Source organism: Jaculus jaculus, chromosome 4 (assembly GCF_020740685.1).
Source record: "Jaculus jaculus isolate mJacJac1 chromosome 4, mJacJac1.mat.Y.cur, whole genome shotgun sequence".
Classification (NCBI taxonomy): domain Eukaryota; kingdom Metazoa; phylum Chordata; class Mammalia; order Rodentia; family Dipodidae; genus Jaculus; species Jaculus jaculus.
In genome coordinates, this window is record NC_059105.1 from 135205605 (window position 1) to 135223082 (window position 17478).

The 17478-nt window shown below is 34.9% G+C and overlaps 1 protein-coding gene across 20 annotated transcripts in view; it reads left to right on the plus strand.

The window, feature by feature from the left end:
* Positions 1-17478, plus strand: part of Robo2 (roundabout guidance receptor 2) — a 1359396-nt gene that overhangs the window by 1315749 nt on the left and 26169 nt on the right. For 10 of the 20 annotated variants that reach the window (XM_045147700.1, XM_045147696.1, XM_045147697.1 and 7 more), the window contains 4 exons: positions 1343-1624; positions 2028-2153; positions 8420-8576; positions 17183-17443. In XM_045147700.1, the coding sequence (XP_045003635.1) occupies positions 1343-1624; positions 2028-2153; positions 8420-8576; positions 17183-17443 (826 nt within the window). The remainder of the gene's footprint in view (positions 1-1342; positions 1625-2027; positions 2154-8419; positions 8577-17182; positions 17444-17478) is intronic. The other 10 variants (XM_045147702.1, XM_045147709.1, XM_045147707.1 and 7 more) reach the window with 3 other exon arrangements.

Consider the following 17478-nt stretch of genomic DNA (forward strand, 5'->3'; position numbering starts at 1 on the left):
TAAAACAAAGAAAAGGTCATGAACTTCTCAGATCCAAAGACAAATTCACTAGTTTACCTCTTAGTGAAATATCATGAACTTAGAATTTTTAACATTCAAAATCTTTATTCAATAAACTTTAAAACCACTTGTGTGTAAAACAAGTTGCAATCCCTTACTCAGAAACTTTTACAAAGACTGAAATTTCACAAGGTTAAATCGACTATGGATTTCTTGATATTATTGCTAACAAAGAAATCGTTTTATCTTTTGTAAGTTACAAAATCAAAACTAATGCTATGAGAATCTTTATGTCAAGTACTATTGGGTGTCATCAAATCTGGTTTAAGAGTTGAAAATTTTCTTAGACTGAAGAAATCATGTGATCTGATGGCTTCCAGTTCCATGATGTGAGATTTTCAGAGAATACATGATTATGGGAGGTACTGTCATTAAATTTATTTTAATTTAATATAATTAAAACCAGTGTTAGAGATTTCTCTTTTAGATTCACTGTCTCTTTCTTCTGAAAGAGGGAAATCAGCTGAGGAGGAAGGTGCCAGATCTGAATTATAAAGCACCATGTAAAGATAATTCAGCACACCAAAGTGATAAATGAACTGATTGATATTCAGTGTTGCTCCTGAAGTTTAATTTTACTTTTGCTGTATTACAACGTGAAACCATAATTCTCCATTTCTAAGAGCTCATAGCATAAATTAAACCCACTGATCACTCAGATTGCTTTTTCTATAGTTAAATCCTCTGTATTGTAAAAATGACTTTATTCATAAAAAGTTTGCTTTGTTATCTACAAAAAAGAGCCCATTTCCTATCACCAGTTATCTGCTATTTCTGGAACCATAAAATCAAGTGAGATAAATGGTACGTTCAGACTTTAGGAAAATGTATTTTACAGTTTGAGTAGTATCATTTTGGACAGTTTTCCAACTGTCCAGTTGTTGAATTCTGGGTAAATGTTTCCATATATAATTAGTTGATCCTTTCTTACAATGACTTTTGTAAAGTGCTAACTGCATCCTTGCTTCTAAAAACACTTGACCAAGTAGCACATTTTGTTTGTTATAGTAAAATATTTTAAACTTTTCATTCCTGGTTGAAGGAAATAAGGACAGGGTATGTTAAACAGCAAGGCTTGAAGGGCAGCACTGGTTCTGCATGGCATAGGGGTCGATAACTTGGCAGTGGTGGTATATCTTCTCCCCTTCAGTGGTTCACAAAGCCCATCTCAGATGAAATGAAAACATGTGACATGACACATTGATTTTTCATGTTCAGTTATGAGGGCTTTGGATTTCCTGTGCATCATTAAATAAATTTGGTTTCACTGTGTTCATCACAGATGTGCTGCCACCAGTTCCAGGCCAAGGGGACAAAACAGCAACTATGCTCTCTGATGGAGCCATTTATAGCAGCATTGACTTCACTACCAAAACCACCTACAACAGTTCCAGCCAAATTACTCAGGCTACCCCGTATGCCACCACACAGATCTTACATTCTAACAGCATCCATGAACTGGCTGTTGAGCTTCCTGATCCCCAGTGGAAAAGTTCAATTCAACAAAAAACAGATCTGCTGGGATTTGGCTATTCTCTGCCTGATCAGAACAAAGGTAACAATGGTGAGTTTGTTTCTTATGTCCTGAGAATTTAATTTCATATCATTTTGTGCATGAGATAGAAACTAGTATTTGTTGTTTAACTTAGTGATTCATTACCAGGTTTGCTACATAAATTAAAAAGTTATATTGGCATGTGTGTATCCAGTGACTGGAACAATCCCTACCACCACCACCACCACCACCACCACCACCACACACCAACACCACTTGATTTCATTCTGTTACTGGTTTTTCAATATGGTGATCAGCAATCCATCTCTACTTCCATTAGGAAAGGATAGAGATTCAACATTCCTCTGCTCTCTCACATCTGCTTCTGGGTTGCTAACTGCATGTTCTGCATGGGCTTGTGCTGTGAACTAATCACATGATGCCACTATGACCTCTGCCCTTTAACCCTTAGCCTTACTTTACATCCCTGACTACCGATTGGCTGAGGGATTGTCTAATAGAATGCCACACAACCAGTCACAGGATTTCAGCACCACCAGCTCTCACAACAGCTCAGAAAGGAGTGGCAGTCTCTCAGGTTGGTCTCATCACAGTAAGGAGAAATATTTGTTTGTCATGAGCATATGACCTGTATTCCTAACGACCATTGAAGAAATATTGAGTCACAACCCACCATGAAGCAATTTTCTTTCAAATAACTGTAGTTGATTCTAGCAAGGTATGTTTTGGTTGGGGGAGGAAGTATAACAAAATGGCTGTAGCCCTTTCATTAATAGTACAGTGATCCATTTGAAGAAATAGATCACCATTAAGCCAATACTATTCACTAAAAGCAGATGAGTTTGTTCTGTCTTTTGCCCTCTTCAAAAGAAAATAGAATATCTTAATAAAAACATTACATTCAGCAGCCAAATCAATGCCATTGCTATTAAAAAATTCAATTAAAATCCAATAATTCTGGAGAAATACTAGATTGGGTTTCCAGAGATATGAATTCCAAATTTTGAAAATTTTTCCAAAATATAATGAGATTGGTTATCTATTAAATGATTTTTTAAAATTTAATTTATTAGTTTTCTTTTCAGCAAACACAGGCAGTTTGGTACCATTGTTTAGGCTCATCCATGATCTACCACCTCCCATTGGACCCTCCTTGTTGATGTAAATGGGTCGTGCATTGTGGAGTTAGCCCACAGTTACTGGTACGGTAAATGTCTCTGCATATCATGACCCAACATGTGACTCCACCCCCTCTTCCACAAAATTTCCCTGAGCCATGTTGGGTTCATTTTTGGTCTGCTTCAGTGCTGAGGTGTTGGGGGCTTCTGAGGTTCTGGCTCTCTGATTTGGTAGGAGTTGAATTTTCTCTGTGTTGGTCTCCTTCCCCTTTGTGCTGGTATCTGGTTCATCAGGAAAACATCACCCTTGCTTGTTTCGCCAATTGTCCTTAGTTTCAGTTGGGCCCCTTTTGAGGTATGTTGGGGAAGCTCTCTCCTTAGGATCTGCATCTATCTGAAAAAGAGAAGCAGGTTCTCCAATGGAGAGCAAGTTACCACCCGGAAAATTGAGATAACAATTACTTTTTTGATAGAGAGTTTGATAGGTGTAGGCCCTCTTGTAGCCCATGATTGATGGTAGCTTGATATTGGAGAGTGGGCTTATGTTTGGGTATGATTCTGACTTTTTTCCCAGCTCTAGCTATGGGTCTCGTACCACTGAGTGGATCAGTTAGCCAAATCAAGAGCAGTTGGTTCCCCACCATGGCTGTGTGCCACTATTGCACTTGTGTGGGCATCACATCAGGTTATTTGTTGCTAATTAGATTAGACAATGAGTTGCTTGGACAGATATTGGTCATTTCCCCCAGTCGCCAATGTAGCACCTTCTGGCACTAGACACAGTGACTGTCTAGGGACTGACTCTCTCTTGGCTTCCAGCCATGCTGTTAAATTTTGTGTATCAGCTGCCTATGGAGTCTTCAGCAATAGAGTCTTACCACTGGCCTTTGGTGGGTCATCAAGTACTCTGACAGAAGTCTGTCACTGTTTTGGGAAACCTTGTAGGTTTCTCTGATCAAAAGCTCATTGTGGATGGTAGGCCCAAGCTGGAAGTGGGGGTTACAGGTCAGTGCCCACTAAGAAATTGAGGAAAAAGATAACTAATATACAAGAGTTAAAGAGGAGAGAGAGAGGGGGGAGAGGGGGGGAGGGAGGGAGGGAAGATGTAGAAGATTTAGGTTCGTCTTGATCCTACCCTCTCCAGTGTCTTGTGGTTCAGGTGTTTCCTGTAAGGGTCTAGTGAAGGTTCAGCCATTTGTTCTGTCTTTTAGGAAGTAGAATTTTATGGTACCATTGCCGTTTGGGTCCAGATTACTGTTTTCCACCCTTTGATGCACTCCCCGCCCTCCCCATCCATCCTATTGTCTAGTCCATGAGGTGCTTGCTGGGTATGTAAGGTATCTTGGGTAGATTCAAGTTAGGTGTTGTAGATGAGTGAGACTATGTGTCAATTTTTTTTCTGTGATTGGGTAAGTTCACTGAGAATGATCTTTTCCAGGTTCAACCATTTTTCCTCAAATTTCTTTGTGTCGTTTTTTCTTACTGCTGTATAGAATTCCATTGTGTAGATATACCACATGATTTTATGTTGTGCCAAATATAGCATTAATCTGGGAAATCAGTAGCATTTCACTTATACAAGCATACAACCACTTATGTGGTTAACTACTTTAAAATTTTAACATACTTTTGAGAAATATCAACTGAACTATCTATAATGTAGTCATAATATAACACATATGAGAGATGCATTTTATTAGAGTACAATATATTTCTATCATAATAAATATTAGTGACATCCTCTTAGTGTTAGCATAGTCGTAGGTGACCTGAGGCTATTTCAGAAGACACACTTTAACTTCCAACCATATACCCCTTGCGTGGCTGATGACCTGTATATTTCAAATTGATCCTGTGACCTCACTTGTTCAGTATGTTCAGATTGATTATATACTATCTCTATGGAGTTTGGGGTTTTCATAGTTATATGTTAGTAGTAAAACATTATAGTGTGCCATGGGATGTCACAGGCTTCAAAGCTATAAAGAGTTAACTCTTCAGACTATTAGGATTACATTTACTAAATTACTTTTCCTCAGGAGATAGAACCTCTCAGACTTAAATGTTAATGCTCTTTTCCCCCTCCAAAATGAGTCATTGCTCATCTTGCCTATTGGTAGGATTAGATACATTATAAAATATAGAATTTTTTAAACATCTGTTATGAATTTAAACTGGCTTAATAACATAGGGGAACTTTTTGAATGACCTTATATGTCATTTATACAGTCATTTGTGTGTAATTAGCCCTACAATTGTTCTGAATAATTAAAAAGTAATTTTGCTGAGGCTTCCTCTTTCTCACTAAAGATATGTGAAGATCAAGTAACTTATACACAGAATGCTATATGCTCAAGCCATGGATTCCATAAACCCATGAATCACTTCATATTCTCTGTAGGTTGATTGCTACCAGATTTTAAAAGTCTCCCTTTCAGTAATTGTAAACAGCACATGATTCACAATAGTGTTTGCTGCTCTTTTGAATCCATTAATCTCCTGAATGACATTCATATATATCTAGGAATTATATTAACTACTTCATCTACATTTGAATGCAAAATTACTTAATTTGGAGATAGAAAGCATTTTTCAGTAAATGAAATTGAAGTAATTAACCCTTTTTTAGTTAAATATTGAGTTTATATTTTGAGTTTCTTATTACAGTTTTGTTATATTCTGTGTATGTTTCTGTCATAAGGCGTAAATGTAGTATCAAACTACCCTGTGGCCAGTAAGTCATATGATTTTGTGCAGTTTTACATTTGTTTATACTGTAATGCAACCAAATCTAAATATAATAGAAGAAAATTGGATATTACTGAAATAATATTTGAGGGAACTTCTTCCCCCCTTAACTATCTATTCATTAATAAGTGTATAATTTCTGAATGCATCCATTAAAAGTCCAACCATTCAAAATATAAAGCATAACACAGGTTTTTCAAAATAATATCTGAAATTATAATTACAAATGTATAATAAATATAATAATATTGGTAACGATGATTGAATCTTTTAATATACCAACTGTTTTACAAAGTCTGTACATTTGATTTGACATACGTATGTTTTCTTTTTTGTTGTGATGCTGATGATGATGTGCTGATGCTGCATGTCAAGCCCAGGCTGTCCTGCACTTTAAGAAGTCCTCTACCATTGATCTCCTTCCCATAGCCCCTATATAGTTATGTTTAAAGAAGTTATTTTGTAATTCTACTTCCATGGGACTCATTTTTTAATCACAAAAATTCCAAATATTTACATTTTGAGTTGAAGAGAGAGGAGTCAAATGTACTTGCAAAACATGAGAATTGGCTGTCTTTAAACACAGTGCCAGCAGTCCTCACTTGAAGTGATTGCATGTTTTTTAGTTGCAGGCAGCTGCAGTGGACAGTGGTTTACATCAGTGAAGATTTAGATCATAGCTGCTTCAGATTATGCCCTGTATTTACTACTATGACAGGATCTGCTCACTAAGTGCATAGCTAAGGGAAAATGGTCATGTTGATTACTGCTCCTTCCCTAACTGTCCAGAATGACAGAACAGATACTTTACCAAAAGATACTTCCAATGTTTGTTGGAAGGCACTCAGAAATTTCCTCTGGGAATCAGCTCTGTTTCCAAAACAAATTTTAAGGCCTGTTGGTTATTACTGTTGATGATGAATGGCTATCTTGAATGTAAGCAAGGACTGAAACAAGGATTTAACTAATGACTTAAGGACAGTTGGGTTCAAATTTCTACTAACAGTAAATTCTAGTTAAGCTGCTACATGGTGACTTCAGATTGCTCTCAGAATGTGTGATTTAAGGTTCATTTCCCTTAAGGAAAAATTACAGGCTGTTGAATGGTCTTGTTTTTGGCTTACTTGGATGTCACTGCTATGTCTGGAATATGTACTGGTCTGGAGAAGGTGGTATAGAGAAGCCATGAGAGGTGAATGAAGCTGTTTTCATGAAAGAAGATGAGAGTGACCAGCAAGGAGTGGCATTTAAGTAGCATCTGTATTTCATCAGGATTTTATATGCATTATCTCTTATAATACTAAAAGTAACTCAAGAAAATAGTAATGTCTCTTTCACATATGAAGTTAAAGTGTTATCTACTGACTCAGTTATAAAGTTAGAAAGAGACCAGTCTGCAAATCCAGAAATCAATTTTTTACCTCTAAACAGAAGGCATCTGTTCTCATTCCCTTTCACTCTACAAATGCTGAGAAGTGAAACAAAAGGTAGAAGCATTGAGTGCAAGGATGGTTTTATAAATGTGTACATTTGTATGCATGCTGTGTAGAAAACACGCATTGCAGTAGTATACATGTATATCTAATTTAACAGTTTTATCATTTTCCAAACTTCCAATACATTATTGTTAAATTATGCAATCAGATTTGACTAAAACATTAGTAATTGTTAGAAGAAAGGACACAAGTGAGCATTTCAAGATCTCCATAGTGTGAAAGTCTGGCTATAAATCTCCTATGCTCACAACTTTTAGTTGCAGAAAGATGAAGCACAAAGGGTCAATATTACTTTTTGCAAATGAAGCCAGATATATAGGCCAAAGAGCAAGTCATGGAAGTTCCATGGGTTTCCTAAATTCATCTATTTTGTAATTGTTTAAGAAGTATTCATTCTTAGGCTGTAGAAATGGTCTAGTGATTAAGGCACTTACCTGGAAAGCCAAAGAACACATATTAAGTTCCCCATGACTGACATAAGCCAGATGCACAAAGTAGTGCATGTGTCTGGAATTTGTTTTCAGCAGCCAAAGGCCCTGGTGAACTCATTGTTTCTCTTTCTCTCTCTCTCTCAAAAAAACATAGATATTATTAAAAAGTATTCAATCTTATATCCACTTTGTACCCTTATTAGTGAAGAAACTTTACTTAAGAATTTTTGAAAGAATAAAATGTATAGCATTACCCCAATGATTTCTGATTTTTGAATGTTCCATTAAGCTCCATGTAATCCTAGATATGGTTAACATACTGATAACCCATTTTCAGCTCACATTTATGCATGAATCCATTGGTATAATACATAATAACTAATTTGATTACCCTATTTCCATTATTCCCCCTCTTTTTGGATTTTTATGAAATGTTATTGTGAAAATAGCTGAAAACAATTCTCATTCTATGCAAAATGTCATTTATTACTCAAAAACTCTATGCAATGTGTCTTTGTAAGAGATTTACAGATATTTTCTAGATTGTCATTGATTGAATTTTACCAGTGACTTTTGAGAGAGAGAAAAATGTTACTATTCTAGATTAATTAAATGGAGTAAAATCTAATGGAAAAGTTTAGCCTGTATTGTCAGAGACTATATTTTCTCTGAGAGAGATTATGCAAAAGAACATTATAAACACTGAAATCTAACATTTAGAAGAATTTTTTTATGGAGCATTATTTTATCTAAGAATGGAAATATGGGAATAGCAGACATGAGTAAATCAATAAATGTACTTTTGACACAGCTACTGTGGCTTTGGTTTATTCAGCACTGCAGTTAACACGTTGGGAAAGACACAATGCCATTTGACTGATTTATTTTTTTTAAAGTGTATCTGATTATATTATTTTGTTGTTTATAGCTTTTTACCATGTCTAGCACACTAATTGTGTTGTTTTGAAAACACAAATGCATTATGTCTTTTGATGGTCTCTGTTTCTCCTGATAACCAGTGTCTCTGAATAAATGCATTGTTCCTTTCAGGTGGGAAAGGTGGGAAAAAGAAGAAAACCAAAAATTCTTCTAAACCACAGAAAAACAATGGATCCACTTGGGCTAATGTCCCTCTACCTCCTCCTCCAGTCCAGCCCCTTCCTGGTACAGAGCTGGATCACTATGCAGCTGAGCAGCAGGAAAATGGGTAAGAGGATGTGATGTACTAACAAAATGGCCAAGACTTCCTCTCCCTCCTTATTGTTCAGATTGCTCATTGCTGCCTGGATGCCCTTCCTCCTTGTTCATTGCATTCCCCCACCCTTTTAATGTTTGCCCTGTCTATATATTTTTCACTGATAAGTACAAAACAGCACATATTGAGGAATAAGAATCCTTGGCCCTCAAGTGCCTTAGATTGTCTGCAATCATGATAATGCAGCCTCCATTTATAATATTGCTTGTTAGTTTGAAAGCAAGTACCCACAGCTCTGTGAACTAAAGAGCCACTCCTGAGAAGAGCTGAAAAGGGAATTAAAATAACCTTCTTCATCATCCCTTGCAGTTTCCTAATGACTTGATGTCTGGCCATAGCAGGGCGCCACAGTAGAGCGCCATCACAATGGGATAATTGTAGGGACCTGGCCAGTGGGTAGAACTTTAATCATCAGCTCTGATGGGAATTTAGGGAAAGGAACAATAAAAGAGGTTCAAGCCAATGCACACTCTGTAACAAAAACCTTTTTAAGTACGAAAATTTCTTTTGATGGGCTTTAAATGTGACCAGTTTGCCTATTCTTTCCCAAATGTTTCTCACAAGGGTTAGTTTCCCTGTCATTTTAAGTGTTGATTTCAAACACAAAGACAAAGGTAATGTTTTTTTTTTTTTTATTCCAAAGTACAGAGCAAGTAAAATGTAATCTCCTTTCAATTTTAATAATTTTACATCCTATGTCTTCCTTTTGAATTACATATCATTGTTTAGCTGAGTCTGGATGTAACCTAAAATTACAGAATTCAGCCAGATGTCTCTTCGCAAAGTTTCTTTACAAAGAAATATTTTGAAGTTAAACATCTCAGCTCATTTGAATAGTGGTTCTAGGCCTTTCTTTGTTCTAATAAATATATGCACGTACTTGTCAGTTTTTCTCCATATCTTCTACTTTCTACATACCTGTGGGGTTTAAGCAACCCAGAGTAATTGTAATAACTGTAACTCTCAGTGTCACAGCATTTTCTCCCTACATCTACCTTTTTTCCGTATATGCAAACATAGCACACATTAATGTACATATATAATATGTGCACTATATACAAGCATACCAATATACGCATATATTTCTCCCTATGACTTTCTTTAATTTGTCCTTCTGGGTTTATGGTGCTCTAATACATAAATGTAAGAACAATTTAACTTGTAAAAATGTTTAGATTTGAATTAGGTAATGAAAAGTAGACCCTTTCTTTTTCTGACATAAAACTAAATTTTTACATACAATCTTAATTAATATCAGTGGTGAAGATGTGTTTCTATCACATGAATCCTGGGAAATGAAAAATAAGAGCTGTATATTTCATAGGAAAATATCATTACAGAGTTTAACAGCTTGTATTTAAGGCTATAGCCAGAGAATAAGGAACTGGATTTTGTATGAAAAATTACTGTTGTTCAAGATTTCTGTGAATAAAATCTGGAAGTCAGATCACAGAAAAATTGTAGGTAATTTAGACTTTTTTCTTTTTCTATACCAGATATAATAATGCCTATTAAATTAAAATAAAGTATATTAAGTACACATTCTTATCTTATCACCTGATCTTGTAATATAATAGTAGACTTGGAAATACTTCATTTGATGATCAAATAATTTAGGTTGGTATAGTTTTATCTTTTCACACAAATTATTTTCAGAATACTATGACATCTAATATTATGTTTACATATTTTAGAATTAGTAAGTTTTGTAATATTTGGCCAAAATTCATATTAACGGACATTTCAATAATTTTTTTAAAGGCTGGAGAGATGGCTTAGCAGTTAAGGTTCTAGCCTGCAAAGCTAAGGGACCGAGGTTCGATTCCCCAGTATCTGTTCAAAATCTGTTCAAAGCCAGATGCACAAGGTGTTGCATGTGTCTGGAATTTATTTGCAGTGGCCAGAGGCCCTGGAGTGCCCATTCTCTCTCTGTATCTGCTTTCTTTTTCTTTTTGGTGGGGTAGGGGTAGGGTCTTACACTATCCTAGGCTGTTCCAGAATTCTCCATGTATTCCAGGGTGATCTCAAACTCACAGTCATCCTCCTGCCTCTGCCTCCCAAGTGCTTGGATTAAAGGTATGCACCACCATGCCTGGCTTTAATTGTTCAAAAGACATTTGTTGTCAATTGTCAAGAACCAAATAAAATTAGTAGTTTTGTGTTGATAGCCTTTACCTGATGGATTACTTATGTCTTTTTTCCTTCTAATGTATCCAATTCTTGTTATAGAAAAGGAAGCATCGTTGAACACAGGCTATTCTCTCATACTCATGGTGTTAGTAATGAGTATTTCACCAGAAAGACCTATAGACTTTCTTTTATACTTTACTTTGAAACATTCATAATTCACACTTTAGTTTTACTTGATACATGATTGCAAAAACTTTAGTATTACTTTTGCTTTTAATATTTATTTCTTCAAGGATTCTATACATGTTTAGATTACAGCAATATACAACATGATTGCAAAAACTTTAGTATTATTTTTTGTTTTTAATATTTATTTCTTCAAGGATTCTATACATGATTAGATTACAGAGATATACAGATTTTGTCATTGTTATTAATGCCATCCCATAATCAAGCATAATTTTTAAGTACATGAGAAATTCTAAGTCCAGTACTAACAAAGTAAGCTGCAGAAACCAATGATACAGAGACATGATAAAGAAGATCTGATGCCTGACCAGAGAGTGGGCCTTAGACAGTTCTCATACTGAGAACCTCATGCATGGGTGCACACACTGGCACCACACACAGATGCACATCATTTTTATAAGAAGTCCCAAGTAATCAATGTACATAAAATGATAATTTTCTTGACATGAATTCTAAATCACTTATTCATAAATAGTAGTACTTGAAATTGGGACTCTTGAAATGCAGGCCTAGAGTAATGGATAACAAAAAGTCTCTAATATAGAATCATCTGTATACTAAAATGGATTATTAACCAACTAATACAACAAAGCAATACTAGTGTCTTAATTTGCTATCCAGATGGAGAGAAAAGTCCTTGGTCGAAGAGAAAAAAGTGAAATAAATTATGATAAGATGAGAAAATGGGGTAGAAAAAGCCACAGTACTCTTCCCTTGGAAACCCCACCCTATTTTAATTAAGTTTTTCAGGTATTCTTTTATTTTTTTAATATTTCTTAAGTTTGCTTCTCTGTCCTGGTGCTCACCAGGGTACATTTAAAAAAGAACCTATTTATAATTTTTGAGAGAGAAAGGAGAGAGATAATGGGTTCACCAGGGCCTGCAGCCACTGCAAACAAGATGCATGTGCCCCTTTGTTCATTTGGCTTACATGGGTCCTGGGGAATTGAACCAAGGACCTTTGGCTTTGTAGGCATATGCCTTAACCACTAAGCCATCTTCCAAGCCCTGTGTTGCACTTTAGTTGTTTATCTGCATCCTTCAATGATCGGTGCACACTGTGTGAGGTTTTCTGTCTTTTACATTTAAGTCTATACAATGTAGGAAACAATCTGAGAAGTTATCTTGAAGTTAATTATGAAACCACATGTGCTATAGAATGCTTTTGCTGTGTGATTATTGATGATGGATTGGAGGACAGGAGAATTGAGGCAGATGGTAGGGTATGGAATATTTCAGCAGAATGGCTCACATCATGAAAATGACAAGGGATGAAAATAAGGCAATGACAGTAAGAAGGAAGGAAAGGGATAGATGTAGGAGACAGACTAAGGTGAAGACAATCATAATCTTGCAAATACAATCTCGTAATTTTAGTATCATTTCTAAAGTTTTAGACATCAATTTTTATTCCAAAACTTATTTTGGCCTTTTCTTCCTTAACAGTATTAAATATCAAAATTTATCAAAGTGTTCAAATAAAAAGGCATTTGTTACTATTTAATAATGTAGCCATGATGATAAATATTATCTCTTATCAATATGTTTCTAGAGTTTTAAAAATAATGTCTTAAAGCCAGGCGTGGTGGCACACGCCTTTAATCCCACCATTCGGGAGGCAGAGGTAGGAGGATCGCCATGAGTTCAAGGCCACCCTGAGACTACAAAGTAAATTCCAGGTCAGCCTGGACTAGTGTGAGACCCTACCTCACCCCCCTCAAAAAAAAAAGTCTTGAAATGTATTCATCTCTAGCTGTGAATGTAACACACTTATTATAGTCATATGATGTTCAGAAGAATTCAACAGTAATTAAATAGAAAACTGGGGCTCTACTTTGTTACTGCAATTAGCAATTGGCAAACTTTGACTGGTATTGAGCTTTATTGTATACTTACTAGTAATTTTGTGTTTGGATTTGGCCTTTAATGAGTTAGTTCACATGGGACATTGATTTGCTGTCATATTTATCATTGTTTAGCAGGCAGAGCATATACTGTGATGTCTCATATTTCAGTGACAGGATGCCAGAGAACATGTGCTTCCCCAGGAAAAGTTGGCCCAAAGAGCTGGTATTTGGCATTGGGAACATTTTTCTTGACATGACTACAAGAAAAAAATTGAAGTTCTATCACTTAAATAAATTATGTATGGACAAAATATGAAGGAAATGATGAACACAGAGCTGTGTGATTTACAAAAATTATAGTCTCATCTGCTGTCTTCTTCTCATTCATCAGTAGCTACATGGAACCTAAGTATTTTCTCCTCTGTACTGAGCTAAGACATAAATGCCAGAAAGAGAGTAAACAATTGCACTCTGTCACATGATAAGAACCATATCCCAAATTTGCCTCATTCATTTTCCATATTTTTACCCAGCATGTTTTCCCCTATCTTTTTACTTAATTATTTTTTTGTATGAAACACTTTGAATTCACCTTAGATAGAACTACAAGTTTACTGCTGTTTTATGTTACCTTTACAGAAGTGACATGGGGAAATTGAGGATGATATTCATCCTTTTTTAATTGAAAGACTAATAAATATGTTGTACACATTTAATACTAATACAAAATATCTATATAATGTCAAAAATAATATTTAAATAAACTCTCCTTTGTCTAGCACTATTTGAATAATAGAAAATGAATCAATTACAATAAGCATTATCTTCTAGCAATAGATAGATAGATAGATAGATAGATAGATAGATAGATAGATAGATAGAACATCTTACATTCTTTTTTGTTACCCATGTGTTTCATTCCCTGTGAATATCTCCACTAGATTGCTAAAATTTTAAATTGTTTAGCATGTATCAAGTAGGGATATTTTATGAATAATTGGCTACATCCATTTGCTAGATTAAATATAGAGTACTCTCTTTATTTGAAGGGATTATAGTCCTGGCAAGGAGCCAATGTAAATATTGAAAGTGCAACTATTTTGTTCTGGTACCAAAAAAAAAAATGTGTGTGCCTTTGTAATAAGTTTTACTAAGTTAATGTAATTTTAACTATCAATGAAATTGAGCAGTAGGTACTTTTTATACAGAATATGCACAGAACTTTTATGATTAACTTTCAAGTACATATTCTTTTTAAACTTTTTTATTGACAGTGTCCATAATTATAGATAATGAACCATTATAACCCCCTTTTCCCCCGACTTTGCCATTCAGAATTCCACCCTCCATCATATACCCTTCCCCTCTCAATTAGTCTCTCTTTTATTTTGATGTCATCTTATTTTCCTCCTATTATGAAGGTCCTTTGTAGGTCATACCAGTCAGTAAGAGGTCATGGATATCCAGGTCATTTTGTTCTTGTTTGCTCTAATACTATGAAATTTAAAGATAAGTGAGCAAAAATGCAAGCCTTCTTATTAATGAAATAGCTTATGTATCAATAAGAATCCTTATGAGTGTTTTTAGCCTTTATATTATTTGAGTGATTTTTATTTTATGTTAATTTTAAGGATTATGTTACATATAGCAAAACGGGAATGTTTAATGTTATATCTATAGGTAGCTTAAATCTGCTTGAGGAAAAGCTCAATACTAAGTAACTGAGTAGAGGACACAATGTAGGAAATGCACAATTATTTTCTAATAACTGCTCATTATAGTTTCAGTACAAGCTGAGAAATATGGCATATAAGTGCTGAGTGGATTTATCAAAAAAGTTTTACAAAAGATTGAAATTGGCTTTTAACTTGAAGGATTCAAAGTAAAAGAAAATGTTTGCTGGGCTTGGTGGCAAAGGCCCTAAATTCCAGCACTGGGGAGGCAGAGGTAGGAGGATTTCCCCACTCTGGGACTACATAATGAATTCCAGGTCAGTGTGACCTAGAGTGAGACCCTACCTCAAAAAAAAAAAAAAAAAAAAAAAAAAAAAAATATATATATATATATATATATATATATATATATATATATATATATATGATGCTTAATTTAGAGGAGTGTAGTTTATTTGAAATAAGTTTTATTTCTTTTTAATTTTCATTTATTTTATCCTAGGATATATTTAAAAGATTTTTAGTTTGTTTTTATATACAAGATTAGGTCCACAGGAAAATTAAGCAAAGTACAGAGACATTAATCTTAGCCCTCTAACATCTTAGCCCTCTAACATAAAATATTTCTCAACATAAACATTTCCCCCAAAATTTGTACCTTGTTGTCATTTATCAACCAATGTTGACATTAATGTCACTCAGAGTCCGTAGTTTACAAATATAATTCATTCTTGTACAAGTGTGCATTCACTGGTATGGACATGCTTTTGTTATACATACATACTCATACAATATAACGCGACAGACATGAAACTCACTATGTCACCCAGACTTGCAGTGACCATCCTGCCTCTACCTCCTGAGTGCTGAGAGTTTTGTTCCCTGCTTATTTATCCTTCAATCCCCACTCCCTGACAACAACTGATCTTTTTACTGCTTCTTTAATTTTTGCCCTTTTGTATATCATATTGCTAGAGTTATATAATATGTTGAGTTTTCAGATTAGCTTTTGTTACTTAACAAGAATTGTTTAATTTTTTGCCATGTCCTTTTAAAGCTCAATAACTTATTTCTTCTTGGTAATGAACAATATTCCATGTATGTGTTACAATTTATTTATCCAACTGCCTTCTAGGGTATATCTTACTTTCAAATTTTGGTAAGTAAGACTAAAACTGTTATAACAATCCATATTCAAGTTTTTGTGAAAAACTGTACTTTAGACATGATATGCTGAAAGGAACTGAAGCACAAATATTCAAGAATCACCTAGGTTTTTTACAAGTTAACAGTTTTCTACAGAGATCCAGACTAGAAATGGGTGGTTGGGATATTTATTCTACTTTGAGTTTCGCCCTGGGAGTGAGCACTGGAGGAATAGCAGGAACCACTGGTGATGTGAGAAGGTATTCACACACTCAGAGTTTAGAAAGTAATAAAGGGTAAGCTGGTGTTCAGGACATAGTTGGAAAGTTTGCTTGAAATAATGGGCTGCTTATTTGATAAATGATGTTTTGTCTGATTTTATGTTAGGATTTTTTGTGTGTCTTAGTTATAATAAGTGAATAACTTTAAGCAGAGTTGTGATGCAAATGAAAACTATAGAAATAGAATCTGTATAAAAGATAAGTTGAGAACATAGATAGGTGACAAAGAAAGATAATGGGCCTATGTGTATCTAAACATAGCCATAATTTGATTGTGGAAATAGGGATTCATTATAGGAGAAAGATTCAGGACAGGGTTAAGAGCTTAAACTTACAAGAAGATTATTCAATAATAGTATGTTAAAAATCATTTTATCTTTTTATGTCTTTATTTAAAATTATCTAGGCATTTATTTGTTTTCTGAGAATACTAGGCTTACAGAGAAGGCATACATAAAAATGCTACTCATTTTGTATCACAATTAAAACTTTATGGATTAAATTTCTGTATTAATGGTTCAGAATCATCTAAAAAACTTGATATGCAATCTAAATTTTAAGTTAACTACTATTTCGTTGTACACTGAAATCCATTAAAATGGCATATCATAAGGCAATTTTTATTGTTTACAATATATTTTATAAGGCAAGATTCTGAAAATATATTTGTACAAATAAGGAAAGGCCTGCATTTCTGCTGAGAAACTTAAAGAAACAAAGGGATATTGATATCTTAATCACAAAGTGTTCAGGATGAGTATGTTACATGGAATGTAATGATTGATTGGCATGGAACTACAAGAGCAAATGATATTCTCCAACATGTCTGATGATCAGCCAGCTCTGTTGGTGGACTCTGCTCATGCATGGGGTGAACAAGTGAGGAAGTAGTTAAATCCACAAGCACTAACTTCATTAATTGTCTTTAATTGGTAATTTGGTGTTTCCACTCGAGTAACTTTGTTAGGAAGTTATTGCCTTTTGTAACTGTGGGGTAACAATTAGCTAACAAGGTCTTTTAAGAATAAATTGAGATATTCTAAGATAACAGATGTAATTAAAAATAGAATTAATAGCCAGGTGATTTACTATAACAGCACCAACAATCAGCAAGAAATAAACAGGATGAAATAAACTGAGGGAAACCTTTTAGACACAATATGATTGATATTTATTGCCACATAATTGTGTGTATTGGGGTGAGCATCTATCACTTTTTTTCTTCACTTCAGCTATGACAGCGACAGCTGGTGCCCACCATTACCGGTGCAAACATACCTGCACCAGGGTATGGAAGATGAACTGGAAGAAGATGATGACCGTGTCCCAACACCCCCTGTCCGCGGTGTGGCTTCTTCTCCAGCCGTCTCTTTTGGGCAGCAGTCCACTGCCACTCTTACTCCATCTCCACGTGAAGAGATGCAACCCATGCTGCAAGCTCACCTGGATGAGCTGACGCGAGCCTATCAGTTTGACATATCAAAGCAGACGTGGTAAATATTTTCAACAAGCCAAGGGTCTCATGCTT